Source organism: Anser anser, assembly GCF_964211835.1.
Source record: "Anser anser genome assembly, chromosome: 8".
NCBI classification, from domain to species: domain Eukaryota; kingdom Metazoa; phylum Chordata; class Aves; order Anseriformes; family Anatidae; genus Anser; species Anser anser.
The window spans coordinates 2,266,225-2,288,152 of NC_139728.1; the positions used below are offsets into that span (position 1 = coordinate 2,266,225).

General features: G+C 35.4%; 1 protein-coding gene across 7 annotated transcripts in view; it reads right to left on the reverse strand.

Annotated features, from left to right (window-relative positions):
* Nucleotides 1–21,928, reverse strand: part of DPYD (dihydropyrimidine dehydrogenase) — a 355,784-nt gene that overhangs the window by 297,924 nt on the left and 35,932 nt on the right. For all 7 annotated transcript variants that reach the window (XM_083846247.1, XM_083846246.1, XM_083846248.1 and 4 more), the window contains one exon: nucleotides 2,126–2,208. In XM_083846247.1, coding sequence (XP_083702373.1) covers nucleotides 2,126–2,130 — 5 coding nt within the window. In that variant the 5' untranslated portion in view covers nucleotides 2,131–2,208. The remainder of the gene's footprint in view (nucleotides 1–2,125; nucleotides 2,209–21,928) is intronic.

A 21,928-nucleotide genomic window follows, 5' to 3' on the forward strand; every position in this document is an offset into this window, starting at 1 on the left:
TGAGATCCACATACATCCACTTAGCTATCCAACTAGGATTTTTTGTTTTTGCTTTCATGCCCATATGATTTTAGTGCCTCTGTGCAATGTGCAGACCTCTCCACATGCTTCCCCAACAAAAAGGAGGCAGGTATCGCAATACCAATGCCAGAAAACCTATGTCCTCCCACGCTTGGTCCAACATCCACTATGGTGACGGGAAAACAGTGAACTTTCATCTGTCAAAGACGTATTGCTAGAATTAAATATGCTGCAAATTATCTTGGGATCCAAATAGAAAAATGCAGCTATCAAGGATATGTGGTGACTGTGCAGCAGCTGAACGGAACTGTACGGCCTAAAATAAATGCATTTTTATATGTTTGAAAACACAAACAAACATGCAGCTACACACATATACCTCTCTAATCTCTTGCAACTTTTATGTGTTACTCAAGTATTCTGTAAAAACATGGTACAGTGTTAATGTAGTAAGTCAGGTATTTTCTTTACCTCCATAAAAGCATCTAAGAAAAAAACAGAACTGTATAATTACATATATATAACTATATAACATTGCCTGCAATTAAGAGAATTCCAGCACTGCACAGTATCTGTCACACTTAATCAATAACTATTTCTCAGAATGGTTTGTATGCTACCAGAAATGGCCAAGATGCAAATTTATAAGTTTGGAGAGTGCTTTTTATTGTATGCAATGCATAGAATCATAAGAATCTTCTGTACAGCCCTTGTAACAGATACATGACCTTTGAAATGCCAAAGATCCCTTTGCTAGTGAATGTTTATCACCAAATAGCTGTCAGCTTCCAAGTTTTTAAAAGATTAACTGTGCTGAGTCATGTAGCACAAAACGCCGCAAACCATCCATGGAATGTTGTTACAGGAGACCAGCAACTTGAAACCCAGCTTGCTGAAAATACTAAAAGTAGTTTCACACACCAAATGTCCCCTAAAATCTTTATTTGAAATCATTTTCTGAATATTTCAGAAAGGAAAGAGTACAATTTGGAGGTAATAAGTAAGGCGGTAAAAGAGGCAGGTTGCATTTCATTGCAAAACATCTTTACAAACAGTTATTCATAGCAGTGTTCATGAGACACGAGCATCGTGAACATAAAGTCATTCAGAGTCACACAAATAAAGTCATTCACACGCATCCATAAATGTAAAGGAATTACGAACACAATCATAGCAAATGGGTGTCATTAGTTTTTCAAATTCTTCTCAATATTTTTGTTGTTTTTATTTTTTACTGTGCAAATGCAAATTTAAGAAGTTACTTTGACATTAGGCAAGTGAAATGAAGTGATGTGTGCATCATTACACCTTACTGTCTTTCAAAACCTTTCAAAGTATAGGTTACTCTAATTTTCTGATACAAAGATAATCCTAAAATTACCATTCTTTCTGAATTTATTTAGCAAGTTATTTTAGAAAACCTGTCTCTAAATCCACCTCCTTTTATCACACCAATCATTCCCTTTATTCGGGCACTATAGCTGGTGAGTTTCTTTGGAGTCCTGTTCCCAGATAATCTACAGCGCAAGTAATGGTGTTAGGAAAAGATTCGTGTACTGACTACTTTTAACCCCACTCCAATAAGCATTACGTGAAGTGATAAGAGGATATTAAGCAAAATATACATCTCTACAATATATGAAATACATGATACATTTTAAAATTCCATTAAGGAAACCAAAATCATGTAAATATGGTGATAAAATCAGAGTACACAGGCCACTACATACATAAAAATCAAATCCAATTTAGAAGCAAACACAGGTTTGTTCAAACAGCATTATACAATTTCTTTAACACTTACAGAATTTAGATGAACAATATTTTCATTCACTCACAGTTTAGTATAAATATAAAGCAAGGCACCCCCTAAGCATTTTAAATAACAAATTAAACATTTACGTTTTTTACTGTGCAGTCAGGCTTAACATTTATGCAGCTTCAAAACCAAAGTACAGCCTCAAGGGAAGCCTCTCCACTGACAAATTAATACCTTAGAGAATAGAGCTGAATGGTGGCAATGAACTCATTTGTTCCCCCAATAATGAAGAATGACTCTTTCTTTACCACATCTGTGACTGTTGCTATGGTGACCCAGACTTACCTCATTGCTTCTCGAAGTGCTCCTCGCTCACTAAGAGTCGTGTGCTTGATGTCATCAAAATTATTTTCTAGTTTCTCACAGTTCTGCAACAAATGGAAGAATCCATGTAAGGCTTTTAAACAGTATATTGTGCATGTATTGACATTATTCAGCATCATGCAAACAAAACTGATTTATATTATGTAATCTCACAAATTATGCATTCTGTTTTAATTACACAGGAGTCATTAAAAAGACATTGAGAACTCAGAAACAAAGTAAATATGAATCTTATTATATGGTTGTCATGGAAATCATCTTATAAATGTTCCGTAATGAAATGTACAGAATTTACACTTTTTTCCCTTCCTTCCTTTTTTTTTTTTTAAGGAAAATAAAATTTTCCTTTATCAGTATGCAAGGCAACAAAGCTACTACACACACACAAGAATAAAAACCTAAATGTGTATTTACGATAATAGAAGTTATAAATTCTATTCCAATGAAACAGGCAGTGTTGTTATAACAAACCTAGCTTTATTAGCTCTACAATTTTTAAAACAGAAACTGAAAAGATTAATTGCTTGTGGATATCTCAAGGATTTGATATATTTTCCAGATTAGAGCTCGCCAGTATTTCTAAAAGTAATATGAAGCCAACGATTTTGCAACAATAAATGAAATAAAACTTCCCTATGTTCTGTTACTTATTATTAAATGTGTGACTAGTTCCATTACTCCAGAGTGCCAATGTTTTTCTCCTACTCCCATATAGGCAGTAAAATTGATTCAGCAGATGCTGGGTAATACAGAAATTTATATCTGTCTAAAGTGAGTGTGAAATACCAGCAAACAAGAGTTCTCCGAACACCTGCATCGTCCATAGGACTTTATATTGTCTTGAGGCTCCTCCAACCCACGAGTCTTTGAGGTACCCCTGTTCTTTGCAGCACCTTTCGCCAATACCAAAACTTACCTCTGGGAGGCATCATTTTTCCACATGGGTTGAAAAGAAACACAAGTTGCAACCATAACGGTTACTATTGCTAACAACCATGAAGACACCATTGTCAGGCTCTTTATGCAGTATCTTCAAACAGAATATACGAACTGTTATGTCGTCATATTGCTTTTTAGGTTTTAATATTTGAATTAATTTGCAAGTTGATATCTGAAAGAGTTACAGTAAACGTTACCTATTATTTCTTTTGTGCATTGATTCTTTATTATTATAATTATATTCAATTACCAGCTCTTGTAAGAGCATTATGGGAGAGAAAATATATATTTCTAAATGGCCTAACAAGATATCTTAGCTTGTTCAATTAATGTTATTTTTAAATAAAATCATACATGCTTTAACATAAAGTTTTAATACTTTAACAATACATTGCATTTCTGAGCAGGAAAAACAAACAAACCTACATTTGGAACGCTGCAATCTTCTTTCCCTTATTAAAAAGACAAATGTCTTAAGTAGTAGTAAATCTTATCCCATGACTAATCTAATATTTGGCTTTGTTTTTTATTACAATCAGATGGCCTTTGTATGGCAAAATCCTACTCAAAAACTCAAAGGGATTACACAAGAAAGAAAGGGAGTTCTACAATTAAATACTCCAGTATTCAGATCAGCAATCATTGACTTTCAGCTCCTACCACGTACACAAAAGAAATCCAAACTGACAATACTAATAAATAAAGAATTCCAGATTTATACGTATTAAACCGAAAGCATCTGTGCAAGAACACAATCAAACCTCACATCCTCCTGGAAAACAGACCAAAGGAAACACCATTTGGAATACAGCTCCAAGCACTGTAAGAGGAAAGCCCATTTATTAACAGCCCTGTGCCACCAGCATCTCAGCACAGGTTCAGGAAAATCTGACCATCACGCATTTCTCTTGATGTTGTAGTATAAAGTATGTAGAGAATGACAGAAAATTGAAAGCTCACAAGATATTATCAAACAGAACTAAATCCTCCCTAAACCTACAACAGAAAATAACTGATGGTCTCTAAGTAGAAACTCCTAAAATGAGTAAGTCACCAAATTCTGTTCAGCTGGTATTTATTCTTTGTCTATGTAGACCATACCGTGTTAGTCAGTTGAAGGGCAACAAAGGTGGCTCATTTCTAAAGAAAATGCTGTGATCATGTTGTCTTACACAAAAATTCCCTCTCAACAACAAACCCAATGTGGAAATGAATAGATAATCCAGGACAAACAATATAACACACTTTAAAGACTCAAATAATAGGGGTTATAATAATTCAATTGGCAAGAAGATTAACTTACTTTTACCACTTCTGCCAATTGTTTCTGGACGATATCACGTCTTTCTTTCTCAGCTACTTTAAGCCAAACAGCTCTCATCCAAGGTACAGTAGCTGGAAAGCCATTAGGCAAAAAATGACCAAAAACAGAGGCAGATACAAACACCTAAAGGAAGATAACCTCATAGTACAATATCATCACTTACTGCATACATATTGAACAGGAGAATAAGCAACTATTGATTATACCTACTGCTTTCCAGTTAGAGCTGCAGTAATCCAAAACTTACGTTGGATTCAATCCTCTCAATGAAAAGAGAACAGAAGTCTGAAAGACCAAAATATAAGCATGGCTACAGGTCTATACATGCTACTTCTTCATAGCTCTGAGTATCAGGTTGCACACTACATCTCTAGACCCTCTAAAAGAATATCAGTCTATGAGAAAGGCCACCAATATGCATGAAACTGAGCAAGAGAATACTCTGAAGAATACATCTACAAAGTGATGAAACTTTAGTACAACATCCAGGTTAATATCTATATACATCTTGCACAGGAAAGCGTGTTTTGGTCCACAATACTTTGCAGATTTAAGTATAATGAGCAATTAAACTCCCAGGTGTGTTTCTTCCCCTCCCCCCCCCCCTTTTTTTTTTTAGCAGCAGCTCAAGTAGAAAAATCAAAACACTAACAATGGTTTTGGAGGCTTACTGCCAAGTGATTTTCTGAAGTGATTTTCTGATTTTCTGTGGGTACAGATAGCGTCTAGAAACTCTGTGGTTGAATAATTATATATTACTCCATATGCTATTGATGTTGGCAGATCTATAGTGCTGTATGACACTAAACTAAATATCACCTTTGAGAAGGTTCAGGATGAAAAATAAGTAGGCAGAGATATGATTAGGGACATGGTCATCATAAGTCAAACTATCAATGCATGTCAAAAAGCCACAAAAAATAAATCCTGTGTTTCTTCTTAAAGAATAAATACTTAAGGTTTTTAAATGAAGCAAAAAAGTCAAGGGAACTGTTTGGATATATAAATGAATGGCTTATTTATCGTATGAGATCTTAAATAAAACTATGTGATAACTAGTTAAAAAGGACAATGTACCCTAGATATCCATAGTATCTGTGGCATTACACACAGCATACTGGTGAGGCATGCAATCAGAAATAAGAAAGATGAATTGATGAAGGATGAATATATGAAGATGAGGAAGAACGAAAATTAATGAACAAAGCTTCTATAACAAAAAAAAAAAAATATATATATATATGACTTGGTAGTTAGCAACTACCAAGTTCAAAAGACTTTTACACTTTGATACTAGCTGTAGTAACACATTATCTCTAGTTCACATAACTAGAAAATATAAACAGAGAGTTACTCTAGTTTTAAATAAAATTCTAGGATTCTGGAAAAAGCAAAGTCACATTTTTTTTAAAACAAGTCTTGTCAGCTTAGCTTTCTTGTATATGTTTCTGTCTTGGATTTAAAAGCCCTCTTTGCTTGACTTAGTCATTAGAAAAACAATTCTTGATTTGGTCTAGAGGGTCAAATGCAACACTCAGAAAGCAAAACTGGTCTACCACCTGGTATCACCACTGAGGATCTCCTTAAGTCACAAAAGCATCGCTATCTGCTCTGCTGTGACAGGCCTAAGATAGTTTTGAGAACACCAAAACCCAAATTTGCCCATTCTGTAATACAGTACTGATAAAAGTGGTCCTATTTCCATCAAAATCAACTGTAAGTCTTCCATCCAGTCAAATAAGAGTGGGATCACATTAAGCCACATTCCGCTCTATCCTGAAATACTTCACTTAAGACTTTCAAAAGCATTAGTATTACAGATAATGTCTTGCACACATTTCTAGATAGTTGAGGAATAAAATCTTTTGATCTGACAACAGTGTAAGACCTATTGTAAGGCAGCCTGTGACACTGAAGTTGAGTAGATCTCTTATCCTAGTTGTTATGCTGCCAAATCAGAAGCCTTACCTAAAATACCCTCTTCCTCTCTCTCCCCCATGAAAAAAGTTTGTAGGTAAGTAGGATTGCTGAATTCTTAAAATTCATTGCTTCCACATGAATTTAGGAAATTTTCTTAGGAAGCTTATTTTTTTTCCAAACATTTATTAAAAAAATTTACATTTTTACTGTAAAATGACCTCTGTATAAAAATCATAATGAACATATAACATTTAAAAGCTAGAATCACTCTCACCTGTTAAGCTTATGTCAACTATTGGTGCTAATGCTAAACCAAAATTTTTATCCCATTTTTCTTTATAATCCATGAAAATGGTTCCTACAGAGTACAGTGTCTTAATTTTCTACTGTTTTTGCAGCCAAATTTTAAAATGTGTATGCTAAATGTACTTGTACCTAGATTTTGGAGTGCTGGTCCAAATTCTGAAGGACATAGCCATCTCCATGTTTCAGTTTGCGACCTACCTCCTCAGAGGTAGCTATGACAGATTTCCAAAAAATAAAAATAATCCCCTCACACACCACACAGCTGGACACATCAGCTTGCTCTTCTGAAAATATTGTCCGTACTGTAGAACAGACACCTTTTTTAAAAAGTTGTAATAAAAAAGCTGACTTCTTTTAGGTCATAAAAAGGTCCATGTGTAAAAAGTGTAGAGTGATTATTTCCATATTGACCTTATCGATAAATAAAGTGTTAGCACCAATAAACGCTTGCTATTCTGGAAATCTGATACATTTCATCAGTAGAAAACTTTAGAAACAACTATCTTGTGTTTTATAAACCTAAAGCAACATTATAATAGTAATCTAAACTGTAATATATTGCTGCAAGGATAATTATTAAGGGAAAACACAGCTGACATTTTCTGATTTATGCACACAATCAGAGATGGAGTCCAAGGACTGTGACATAATTATCTTCATGCTAACAATTTTTGTAAATCTCTTGACAGAATTTTAGCTAATTTTAAAATGCCTTCTGAAGATTAGCACTTAAAACTGTTGGGGAAAATAGCACAATTTATTAGCAAGGGTATAATTGTAAACCTTCCAAATACTCATTGTGAATATCATTTAGACAGTAACTCCTGCTCTGGCAGCTGGTATATAAGACTCCTGTTTATGGAGTCTTGAAACAACAGATAGAGTATAATCTAATTAAACAGGATTACATGCAAAAGAAAAATTATTAAAAACAGACTAATAGACAATTGCTATGAATTTGCAATAGTACTTCTACTTCTTTTGATGTGAACTTATGTAACACTGCGCTTTATTACAATAAAACCTAAATACTCTTAGCAGACCTCTCTTGATCTGGAACAGACTGTCTTTCTACACTGAAACAACACAAAAAGCTAAATTGTTCCATTGATCTTCTCTTGCAGACTTAAGCACCCATCTGCTATAGGGTAAAATGACTTATGTATTGCATTTATTATAATGTCGGTGCTTAAATTAAAGTTATTCAGTAGTCAATAGCTGTATTTCATATAGGAAGCCCCCTTAAACTATCTTCATATTGAGCAACTAAACAAAACAGATGCCATTTGCCAAAGAGTTAACAGCATTTGTTTTATCTACAGAGCGTTGTTGAAAAATTAAACAAGAAAGAAAAAGGATTGTTTGATCCTATCTGCAAGATATTACAATCTAAACAATATCCACCTACTAAATTCCTCCTTTCCATTTGCTGTGACTCATTCTCAAGGGGTTCTCATTCTAAACAGAGGGAAAAGCAGCTTAAAACTGGTACCTGACCAGCTGTTCACAAATGAAAAATATGTATTTTTAAAACATGCATATATTCTTAATATCTGCAGAAACTATATTGAGCCCTCAGGTATTTACATAACATTTGACAGCATGTCATTCATAATACATGAACATTTGTTGTAACAATTTTTTCATTATGTGATAGTCACATTGGCCAGACAGGCTCTTTGAGAAATGCAGATATCAATACACCAAAAATAGCAGACTTCCAACAGAAAACCAGTTCTAAGTATTAGTAATCAAACAAAAATCAATAGAGAAATATATTAAGTAGAACCGTGGGTGGCTGTAATCAATGCCTCATTAGCATAAGCATGTTATTTCTTTTCAGTTCATCTAGAGGAAAATTATTTTTAAGGCACTAAAAATAGCGTGCATGCAAACTCACACATAACACTTTTTCCCCACAAACAAGAATGTATTGGTAAGACAGGATTCATACCGGGAAACTCCAATGCACGAGGTATTTTCTGAAACTCTGTACGCTTTTTGTTACCAATTACCAGAAATATTGCCCATGTAACTGGGAATTCTGAAGTGGAAGCAGACAGTTTTAGAATTTGTATAGTTCTCTCAGTTTATAAAGTGATGCATATAATCCTCAAAGACAGGTAATTATATAAAAGTTAATTACTTGTTAAACATACATAACACTTTAGTTTGCAATTTTACCGGGACTGTGAAAGTTCTTCCGATATGAGTTGGCATTCTGCTAACTTCCCTTTCATGCTGTTTCACGCACAAATTTCAAGTGGCAAATTTATAACAGCCTTCATGTTCACACAAGGGTATGGAATCTTGCTTGCATCCAACCTGCTGTTGTCAGAGCAGATGTAGACACCACGTGTTTTGGCAATGGGTAACACATCAGATAGTAGTGATACGGGGAAGATGAGAAAAGACATTCTGAAAGGACCAAGCATACCACACACAAAGAATAACAGACCAAAGAACTCAGAAAAAGAATAAAAAGCTAACAATATGCAAGACAGAGGCACAGCTGGAAATAATAAAAGGAGAGAATGCAGGTGATACCACTAAACAGGACATTTTATAACGCTCCTCCCCTTATGATTCATCTTTAAAAGGCAGAAAACTTTGAGAACAAGAAAGAAAACCCTTGCCTCTCCCACTTTTTTCCTCCTCTTCCTAGAACAAATATTAAATCTGATCATTAGAGCAATGGGAAGACTTAGCAATAAGCTTCCAGCAATAAGGTCCCTCTGCATCCAAAGGACACTCTTAAGGGTGCTTCCCTGTGTGGTACTGGGCTCTGCAGCAGAGAGCAATACACATCATCTCTTAGAATATGATAAGAACTTCATCTAGACACTTTATTTTTTAATGAGGCTGCTGTCCTGCCTTTTTCACACTGGAAGGTCTGAGCACCACATGAGGGCCTTCACAGTTGTTGTTCAAGATACTATCTGGGACCCATTCTTGACGGTCGAATCCTCAAGCTCTCTAAGGCTCAGAGCATGAATTTACAATATAATTCTTTCAGGGCATGCAGTCTAAGTAAAGAGACACAGTCTCTTTACACACAGTCTAACGTAATTTCTAAATACCTTATTTTCAATTGACAGTGAAAATAGAACTGAAAAAAGGTTTATTAAGAAAACAAATATCCCAAATGCTATGCTCCTTCCCAGTACTTTCCTGTACCTCAGCCTAGCTTTTCTCTTGGGATTCTTCACTCTGCTTAAGCAAATATTGTTCCCCTGACTCACTGAGATTAAATAAAATGAGAGTATGTAAGTAAAGACCAGAATCACATTGAGAATTAACATTTACAGAGCTCATAACATGGAAAAAAAAGAAGAATGTTTAAAATGTGGGTAGAACTCCACTCCTAAGGAACAGATTGTGTTCTTGACCTTCAACAAAGAGCATAAAGAAAAAACACATACCGAGAAGCCCACAGTTTTGTGGTTTTTGGTGTTTTGTTTTTTTTTCAGAAACTGAATGACCAAGAACTTAAGGAATTAATCCAATATGTTTGAGACTACTTACAGGATCCCTCTTATTCTTCATCCATAGCTACAGAATTACTGAATATAAAAGCTTTTCAAAAAATAAGGTTAAAAAGATTTTAAACAGCATCATGAAGTGATAGAGTCCAGCCCTATGTAAGGAAATAAAAGCAATGCACACGTTAGCAGGCTTGCTTCCTCAGCCCAAGATCCCTTTTCATCTCTTACAAGATGAGAACAACAGTATTTTGCAAAGGTTCCTCTATAAAACATTTTATTTTGAGTTTCTGTGCTCATCATGCACTACAGTTCCCTGCAGTTACCTCAATACTCGACAAATTAACATGACAACTTTCAAAACCACTCATGCAGAGGCCTATCTGCATAAGCTATTTGTCATGATTTGCATAACCTCTTTCCTAAATAAGCAAACCGAATAGGCAAGGTCCTACCAAGGGCCACCTCTCCTAATCTTATAGATCTTATAGACAGTTACAGAAACAAAAAAACCTGTAACAATTAGACAAGAAAATATTAAGATCCTATCCTCTGATTTTGTGTAGCACCAAGAAAGTAGAGTATATACACTTCTATTCTGGATTACTGTATTATCTAGAAATCAGCATTACAGCATTAAAAATTACTTTGATAGCAGTGAAACAAGTTTCCTCATGTGACGGTTGATGGTACTTACCACAGGCAAAGCCAAATATAAAATTGAGACTAGATTTCCCCAGAGAAATAAATGGAAATATTAAGTTTACTTGAGTACCATCTACCAGACTCAAAGGCATAAGAATTAGGAAAACGGCTGCAGCCAGCACAGCATAACCCTTGTAGCAAGACCCTGGTGTGGTTGCCTTACATGCTGGCATTTTATATCAGATTTTTCCATCACTATCATTCCTCATGAGAAACTGAAGAACAATTTGACTTGTAGTAATCTGAAGCTTATTTGTACACTGTGTTATAAACACCAACAAAAGGCTACCTCAGCTCTTGTGTTTTCAACTACACATTGACTCCAAACTAGCTGTGGATGACAGCAGGATACGTCATGAGAGGACACATGAGCTGACAATGCATGCATCTCTGAAAAAAAGATAGGTGACAATCTCTTCTATCTCCATTTTATTTGAGATTCAAAAGACAGAACTGACATATTCAGGAAAACAAGGGATTGAAATAAATTTTGTATTAAATACAATCTAAAATACTAAGTCAGAGGAAAAACTGCCTTTTTTTTTCCTTCAAATTTCCCTAAAAATAGTTATAGGATTAATACATTTGTATGCATTCTTTACTGTCCTCATCACTGACTGGTATCTAAAATCTTACTGTAACACTACAGGCTACATGTAGAGTAAGACAATGGTCTCCGTAATTTATATGAAGTCAAAGGAAAGCAATAGAAGCATCACTACCACACTCATGAAGCTGAAATTCATATACAAGTATGAAAAAAGAACCAACAAATTGTTTTTCTGGGAACCAAAACTCTTTAACAGTCAACACAATTACATATTTTTAAATATGCATCAAACTAATTTAATTTTTAGTCAAAATGAATGCTTACACTCATTGCTAAAATGACAGCAAGATAAGTCTGGGAAAAAGAAAAAAACACAGAACGGGACAGTATAAACACTGTTGCTGTAATATTTTTTTTTCACCTCTCAGAAGTTAGGCAGAAAATCAGAGGTATAGGGCTATTACACTAGCTGCAGATCTTATAAAGTCATCACCATCTGTTCTGTCATCTATTTACAGATACACAGACATGATCAAAAACTAAGTAAAAATTTCTCAAATAAGCATAATTTTCTTCAAATAAGATACCATGCATCTTTAACAAACTTGAGACTCTCCCGATTCAAACAAAAGAATAAACTGTATCTGTTTCTTTTCTGTAGGAAGTGACATGAATGAGAACTCTCCCATACACAGAAGCACACAGTTTATACACAGCTACATCCATCAACAGGGCATTAAAAAGTGCTTTTTATAGTCAACATTAGAAAGAGTATTAGGAGAATGCTTCTGTAATGCTGCTTATTTGCATATCACTTGAAAACATCCAGGATAAATGTATAGCCTCAGGTCTCAGTTCCATTTAACATCTCAGAGCATCCAACACCTCAGTATTACACTCTGCTCTCTTCTAGTTCTGTGCTCCATTTACAGTCTTATTTGTAAGGTTTTTATCCCTTTAGAAGATTTTGTGTCACCACCTGAGTAGCTTTCATCTCCAAAAGCTTCTGGCCTGCGTTTAGACACCTCAGACTGCTGTATTCCCCTTCCTGTCAGTCTTAAAAATTGTTGTGTTCAAGATGAGGTGAGCAATACCAAGCATGCCATGAAGCACTAGACAAGACCCTCCTCAGCAATCCTCAAGGAAGCAAGGACATCTGATGCCAAAATTCTAAAGAAAGCCTGGAGCAAAGCTCCTCGGTACAAGTGCTCTTTGGAGGACTCTGGTTCAGGTCCCACAAATAACACTCCCCATGACAAAATAAAATGGAACAGCTGGGTGAAGTAGCACAGTTCTTGAGCTAATAAATTGGCTTTCTTAGCAGGGCTAGCTCTGTCATAGCATTTTCCTCACATGGCTATACTACTTTCAAGTCTAGAAGTGGGTCCAACTATTGCAAGTAAAGGGATTTTAGTTCCCAGAACACCGCACAGGACAGATTTGCCGCTGCTTATGTGTTTAACTTGGAGAACATGAACAACCCACTCTCTCCCTGCAGCCAGAGCTTAACCTGGTACCCTCAGTGCAATCATCTACATTTTACAATAAAGAGCACTAAACTAGTTTTGAAAGTGCTATTTTCAAACTTACACCAATCAGTATTTTCTAAATAACACTGGAAGTCTTATTATAAAGTATTTTTCCTTTCTACAAAACATATTGGACTCAGTCCCCCGCTCCTGAGCATCACTACCACTTTTGCATTTGTGCAAGTACAGCTGTAGGACAGAACAGGGTAGTTGCAAAGCAAATAGAAACAAAAAATCATTATCCTTTCAACACACAATCACCAATTTTTTTTCTTCTTGAAGTCATCTTTACCTCTAATTTTTAATTCTTATGCAGCAGTTTCCTCATTTCCCTTGTGTATGAACTGTTTGAGCTTTCAATTTTTAATTTTTCTTCAGTAGTACCCTTTCTTCCTTTTTTTTTCTTCATTACTTGGATTTTTCCTCTCCTCTACTGTTCTGTTTCCCCTTATTTGTTTACTTTTTTCCCTGGTCCTCACTAATTATTTCATGTCTCAGTCTGTTTCATTATGTCATGGCTTTTCCTTTCCCATTTTTTAATAATGCATTCCTTTATTCTGCTCTTGCGGCTCTCTGATTTCTGTGTGCTTGCTTAACTATTACCCAAATGGCTCCAAGCAGGACACACTCAAACTGACGAATAAATAAATTAAAAGAAAAATACTATCTGTGGTGGTGCACTGTTGCCTAGCAACACTCTGCACCTCTCCACAGCTTTTCTAGAGCCCTGGTGGCAACGGAGTTTTTCGGACTTATTGCTACAAATATATGCAAGATCCTTCTCCTATTGTTTGTCCATTCAGTAGCAAATAAATGCAGAAAAAAATATAAATGAGAAAGAAAAACTCCAGAGGAAGAACCAACAATAGCACTTGTGCTTCCACAGCACAAGGAGCTGCAGCGGAGTGCGATGGGTGCTGCCTCCTGCCTTCTCACACACTATGCAAAATGCGAGCAGCTTACATGTTACTACTGACCAGTAACACTACTACTGTGCCAGTATTTGACAAATAGAATGTGAATATTTCTTACACAAATAACATCTGTGACAAATTCACCTAACTCTTGGACTGTTACTGGGAATGCTTTAGTTGCTAAGACTCTCTGACTTCTTACAGCCTTGCAAAGTTGCTGCTGAAAGCTTTTCACCTAAGAAAAGACAGTAAGTAGCCTCCAGCTTGTATAGGTTGGGAGAAGTGGTCCAAGCATTATAAAACCTGAAAATACAGTGGAATTATTAAAGAAATGAAGTTTGTTCCTAGAGCTTATAGGAGGAATTGTAAAAGGCATTCAACTTCAAATGTGATAGATGTGAAAGCTAAGTTTTTTGTTTGTTTGTTTTGTTTTTTAAGTTTATGGCATTCAGTCTTCAAAAGGTAGAATCAAATGCTCATTAAGACCATACTTTAAAAAATATTGATGATTCACCATCAGCTACACCAAGTTTCAAACGGATAGATATGAAGTCATCTTCCCTGACACTCCTGTTTATTCCACAGTATGGAAAACTCTTTCCAACAGCCAATGGCAACTTAGAAAGAAAAGAGTCTTTCCAATTTCAGGATGGAAATAATCTTTTTCCCGGGGACTAAAATTTTAAGGATAGTAGGACTCCTGGAAGGGGAGTCTAGAAATAAGAAATGTTAAAGCAGAAGATAAATGCATAATTTAGCTGAGCCACTTGTGATGAAGAATGGAGAAAATGTTCATTTTACATATATGTTTCTGAAATGCATCAAAACTGGTGTTATTACTTGGGAATTTCTGATATGGCCCAATCAGCCTTAAAGCAGTTTGATGCCTGCACAGCAGAGTATTGGTGGCATCAGAACACACGCTTTCGCAAGACATTTAACAGCATCAGTCTGCATCACTCAGCTATAAATTGTTAAATAGTAAGGAGAAACCACAAGTGACTCACATAGGTAAGGCTAGGACAAACTAATATTCAGGTAACGATCCCTGTTTATTAATCTTATTCCTACAGTAGTGTTTGTGGGAATTAAAGGCTGAAGTAAGGGTACATACAGCTGGTTGGAGAACACAGGAAATCTTGGTGATGTAGGCCACCATAAAGCAAACATGGGCACTGTGAAGTCAAGCACATAAATTCAAAAATGTCTTTAAAAGAATATTCTTTCAAAACTTGATTTGGCCCCTTTGCACATATGCATTAAAGCGCTGGTTTAAATGATATGACCATATGCTATTTTACACAGAATTGCTGTCCAACTCAGAACGGAGAGCGTTCACCTACTCAACAGCCTTGCAACTTTTGTGCTTAGTGTGTAGTCTTTTTGTGCTCAGTGTGCACATTATTTACTTATTTACTGCACACTATTCAAAACCATACTTGAAGGCAGAACTATTTTTTCCATGAACATTTCAATGGCGCTCATCACTTTGGTATCTGAAGTGATTTAAAAGCAATTTATTCTCCTATATACCACAGATATCCCCTTTTAACAGATAACAATCGGCAGAGAAAGACTATCCAATAACTGTGAGCATGCTATGTCAGACACCTATGGTCCAAAATGTGAAAACATATAAGTGACTGGAAGTGACAACTTGAATGATCAGATTTGCTCTCTTGCTTTCACATTCAGTTATGTCATGTAATCTTCAGTACATGCAGTGAGGTGTTTTGTCCCCACTACTGCTACTGAAAGGCCCTGGCACAGTGTTTCACTGCTCTGATCATTAGCAACCTATTCTCTTCCAGACTTTATTTACTGACAGCTAAACAGTATCTTTGCATCATTATGCTAATGTTGCCAAATTATTAACAATTTCATAGTTCCTTGAGAACAACAGTATACATTTTTATTCTGCTAGACTATCCACACTCTTCTAATTCTCCTCTAATCTCATCTCAAAAAATAGGACTTCCAATCCCTTGATAACTTTAACAGTTGATACGGATGACTGAGAATGAAAATGCACTTTCTCTGCCTATCTCTACCAGAAGCAGTGGATCTGATTACCCTGACACTGCACTTGACTTTTTCATGTTCTTATCCAGTTGATGGAACAACCACCCTATAATCAGCTGGTATTTCTAAATCACCTTCTCTCTTAATTTCAACCATTAAGCTTCTAGTCATTCTTATCCTGAAGCCCTTGGCTGTACAGTCTCCTAAATGCACTATTAAATTTATTCGTATCTTTTTATTATTATTATTCTAAACTTCAGTGTCATATAGTTCTTTTTCTATGATGTTCTAGTTCCTTCTGTATTGACATTGTCTGTCAACTTTCATGTCACATGCTCCTAATATTTATGTCAAGCTCATTAATGAAAATGTTAAATGGCATGAAGCTGAAGACTGATCCTTCAACAAGCTCTGCGAAAAGCCCAGAAGCAACTTTTTCAGCACTACTCACTACAATTCCCTTAAGCCAGTTCCTTATCTATGTTACTATTCTAATCCAAGCAGACAATACTTCATTATTAACTGGCAAAAAATAAAAAATCCTGTCAGTGTGTCATGATCTATCCCTAACAATAAAGCCCAATATATCTCGTTCCATCTTATATTTAATTTAATGAATTTAATAAATCTTTGCTTTAAAACTTGTTTTTGAAATTTTGCACATTCCTGATACAAGACAAATTTGGGTTACACTTGCCCATCACTTCTCCATCTTTTAAAATATAGAACTTCGTTGGCTATTCTTTAATCCAGTGCTATAACATATAGCTTGATTTATTTAACAGTCTTACTCTTAGGCCTGTAATTTCACTTTTTTTTTTCTCTGTGATCCTTTTTCCTTTTATGGACATTTTTCTGTCCCCTTGACTTCAATGATGAAACTTTCCAAGTTTTTCTCTGTCCTGCCTGGGGTACTTTCAATTTCTGAACTTGTTTGCCCATTGGCCACCTCTCCCATTATATTGAAACTAGGACAAAAATTTACAAAGATTTTAGACAACACCTACAATGTATAATCCTATCTTCACACTGTTTTTCCTTTTTCTTTTATTTCTTTTAATTAACATAGCTTTAGAACCTTTTACTATGTTTTATACTGCTGAATAACCTTCTACTATTTGTTTTAATTTCCTTGGCCAGGTGTAACTCGACTTCTGAAAGTTCTCATTTTTTCCTCTGTATTTCCTGCTTTACCCATTTTTCTCCTCTACTTATTCTCATATTCTTAATAAACTTTTTGAAGCTGTTTTCCAGATTAGTTTGAAACTCTTCTTTACAAGTTGGGATGCAGATTCTAAATAACTTTCACATAGTTGAATTAATAACAACCTTCTCATAATTCATGCCTTTGAGCAGATTAGTTCAGTTCAAAGATCTGAAGTTACCTTCTCTGTCTAATAAAATAAAATAAAAATTAAAAAAGGTTTATTCTTCTACAGGATTTACATTCAATTAACTCAATAAGCTTGACTAACATTATGCTCTGTGATTATCTACTCTATAACTCCTCCCCTCTTCACGTCTAAAGTCTTTCAGCTTGATACCTGAATTAGTAAAAGTTGAGGCTATTTTAAATCAGAAGAGCTAAAGTCAAATTTTAGGACTATTACTAACAAAGTTTGCCAGTTACCACATCAAAGAATGCCTGCACCTTACCGTTATTAGGATTTATGTTATTCCAGGCTGTATATAGAAAGTCTGTGTCTTACGATGACTTACCTCTCTGATAGCATTAAGCTTAGAAAGTTGTGAAGGTAACAGAATGAGGACAGTGGACTTCAGAAAATATGATTTCAATGGACTCATGGATCAGCTTGGTATGTCTCTTGAAAGATATACTGATTGGTAAAGGAAAGCAAGGGAGAGGGCAGACCCCAACAGAGATTAAATTAAACACACAAAGGAAAACTATTTGTGAGCAAAGCAAAGAAAAAAGCATTCAGACCTTTATGATTATACTATTTCTCCCCCATGGCCTGGATATCAAAATCGTAAAAGCGGGAAACTGACGTATACACGTGTAAAAATATATATATTTTAAAGTATAAATGAACATCAAAGGCACTGTAGGTATAAGATCAGAAAGCTAATGCACTAAGCAAATCTCAGTTAACAAAGGAAGAAAAAAATAACAAGGAAAAGGTTCTATAAAGATGAAAAGGAGGAAAAAAAGAGAAGTACAGGTTAAATACAGGAAAGGAAAGCAAACAAGCAATGCAGAGTAAACTGAATTATTCACAGCCTTCTCTGTTCTCTTTATGAAGATGGCATGGTATAGCCATAATGACTACTAGAAGTATTATTTTTAGCGAAAACATGAGATGTTCACATATCACTGAGTCATCAAGGAAATAAATGAAGCAATCCACAGACCACTATCAATTACACAGGCAGACTCTGAAGACTAGAGGTTCCAAGGGGCCAGAAGAGACCAGCATAATGCTTCCCTTTACAAAAGGGGGGAGCAAATAGCAATTATAGCCCCTGGTGGAAAAATGGAATGCATTTATCAAAAATGATAACTTATCCCTAGTCCTCTTTAATTATATGCAAAAGGTTCCTTGTTATCTTGTGGCTCTCACTGAGTGCTGTGCAAGGCTACCTCCAATAAAACAAAACAAAGCTAGATCTTTCTTGACAGATATTTGTATAACCCAATTATAAAGGTATATTAGGGACTTCTCACTCTTCTAGCTGGCACAGAGTAGAATGAAATGATTTCTTTGCCTCACACACTGAACAATTCCACAATGTGCTGTACCATCTGCAAAAGCATTGGATTGACATGTATCCAACTTCTGGCCGAAATTCTGACCCCTTGTTTTCCTGTTCCCAGCATTAAAAAGGAACACAAAGTTTTACTCTGTTATTGTTGCAGATACTTGCTGATAAAACTGGACAGGGGGGAGGTGGAAGAAGTGACTGCAAAAAACATGAACACACAGACCTGTGAAGATGGACAGAACTGCTGCAACAGGAATACAGCCAGAAAGGCTAAAAGCAAATACGCTTCCACATGGCAATACCATAGCTCCAGAGACTGGACCAACCACCACTTTCTACTACATGAATATGAAGTTCACACACACTATATTGAAGGTTCTTTCTGAGGGGTCTTATCTATAAACCCAAAGAAAACCAAACCTGAAGACTTTGGAACAGAGCAAGGTCAGAGGTGGTTTTGCACAGCACTCCAGGAAAGCCACAAGGTAATAAGGAACCTTTTGCAGATGACTATAAAAGCACTAGGAGTAAGTTGCCATCAGATAATATATAAAATTTGATACAACTTGAAAATTTGTATAAAGGCGCTAATTTGGAGCAGTCGGTCAAATTAGAAGCTATTGAGATATCCTAATAGAAAAATCTTACAACAAACTAAAACAAAAAATTCAAGGATTATTGTATACATTTCTTAGAGCAAGGTTAAGCGTTATCATATATAAACATGTAAACCACTTTATTCTAGTGAAATGGTTACGAATGCCAGCATATGGTATCGATACAAGAAAATGCAGAGTAATTAGTTAATCTAAAAAATGCATGAGCAGGAATTTGACTGCTAAATGATTAAACTGGTACATTTTAAAATGTGTATTAATATTTAATTATTGACACTATGAGAAAAGAGAAAATCTCTTGATGTTACTTCTCAGCTCTTTCTGATACTCAAAGTAACCCATGTATTATTCATATGAATAGTTTACGCATATACAGTCAATCACTGGTTATATAAAAGAATCATTCTCAAATTCCCTAATCACCTCAATAGATCCTAATGCAATATTTTCCACATTTGGGAATCAGAGCATTTTATTTAAGAAATCAGTCTGGCCACAATGAATACAGTGCAGCCTGAGCAGACATCAGTTCAAAGAATCAGATGTCAAAGTGCTCCCTCTAATGTCCCTTAATCATCACACCAATTAGTGGTTTGAATAGTGATGTGATTAAAAAGACTGCTGCTATCCTATACCTATTCAGACTAGTAGAATTCTACATATGTTCTACCAATTAATGTTTGAATAGAGTAGCGATTAGACAGACATCTGCCATTGTATATCCATTCAGAAAAGAGCTAAACTTGCATATTCATATGCAATGAAGACAAAAATAAATATTTGCAAAGGTAAACTATACGTTTAGATTATAAAGATAATTGAGTTGATTTCCTTTAATGACCGTTCTCTGTTTTACAATACATGGTATTATTTTTTATTTATAAATATATCATCTTTCATCAATACATGTCTAGAAATGCCCAAATTATTCACTGAGAAAGTATTTATTTATTAAGGTTCCCAATTTCAGGCTTTGGGTGAACCAGGTTTCATATCCATTAGTTTGCAACTTGTAGTATTTCTGCTTCCAGCCATCAGTTATTTGTGAACTGCTAACTTAATTAGTCTGTAACTGTGATACCTGATTGGGCACAAAAATCACATGGCATTTTTCCATCTGACTAGAAGGGAATGCTTAGGAGTAACAAACTGATTATAGATGAGAAAGAATTATCTCATTTACATTTTTTTTTTCTATGCAAGTACGGAAATTCGTACAGCAAGAAGTCCTTATAAGCTTTCTTTTAAATATGAATTCCTTTTTACTGTTTACAGAAGTGACAGCCACAGAAATGTTGTCAAAGTGAAAAGCAGTTTAAAATTTTAGCCAGGTCCTGATTACTACTGTTTTAAGGGAGTAACCATGTCCACTAAAGTTAAAGAGCAACATTAACTGTTACATCTTACAATGAATTGGAGGTCTCTCTCCATAGTTAGCACAGACCAATTTGATATTTGCATCATGTTGCACGAAAAAGACAAGGTGAAGAATCTGGTTTTCTTTGATGGCTGGAAAGAACTATAGAACAATGAGTTGTGCCCAAAAGTTATGCCCCTGCAAGAAACAGCTGAGCTTAAAAATGATTTTGTTCCAGAAAGAAAGGCTCATGTTGCACAATGTTGATCAGGTTTAGCAAATGTAAGGACAAAGAACAATACTACTACTGCTAGAAAATCAATACTGTTAAAGGCTATGGCAATTAACTACAAACCAATTTAAACCCCATTTCCTTTTCATCTTTCTTGTTGAAATACTTCTAACTCTTCCATCTAGAGCAACTTCTATTGCTTCTAAATGCAGAAACTGAAGAAATTCTGAATACATAGGTGGGTTTATATCAACTTCTCACCTACCCTCTGTAGGTACCTCCAAAGTTTCTTTCAAGAAAATAAAGGCTGGAATATAATACCCTACTGCATTATCCATTGACAAGTGAATTTATAAAATTTGCCCAAGTAGATGAAAGCCACAAACCTGCACATGTACAAATAAAAGCAGAACTTGGCCCAGAACACTTAGAAACCCTGTTCATAAGCAATGACTTTAGTCTGCTGGGTATAATGCAAATGAACACGTGTGCCCAGCTAGTTTACGATTCAAAAGTTAGCAAGATAAAATACCTAGAAAAATGGAATTATAGAGAGACGGCAACAATAAATAGAAGCATACCTTGGACTTTTGAAACAATCCTGAATTACCTAGGAAACACTGAAATCAAAGTCCACACAGCATCTGCACTTCATTTCTTTGCTTGGGTTTAATCTATTAAACTGATGATCTAATGTGACCTAAATTTGACAAAGATCTCCTATTAGTATCGGCAGCACAAAAGTTTTCTATCTTGAATTTCTTCTGACCAACAGAAACGTTTGTTTCCCCAGACACACTAGTAGAATCTATTTACACCACCTTCCAGCATGACTCAGAAGAAACCAAAATGCTTAATGTGTTAATGCTTAGGTTTAGCAGCACTCTCACCAGGGGTGACTCAGCAATAATGACTTCACATACTCTGATCTAAATCTGAGTTAAAATTTCTGGAAAAAAGCTGACTGATAACGCATCTACAGCAATAAATCATTTTTACAGCAAAATTTGGTTGCTAAACACAGTAAATAAACAATATCGCTCATTGAAAGTACAACTAGACTGTCCTTTAAAAGTGCTGAAGAAAGATACTGACACTCAGTTTCCACTTCAGAATTCATTTAATGGGCAAATGTGTCTCAGA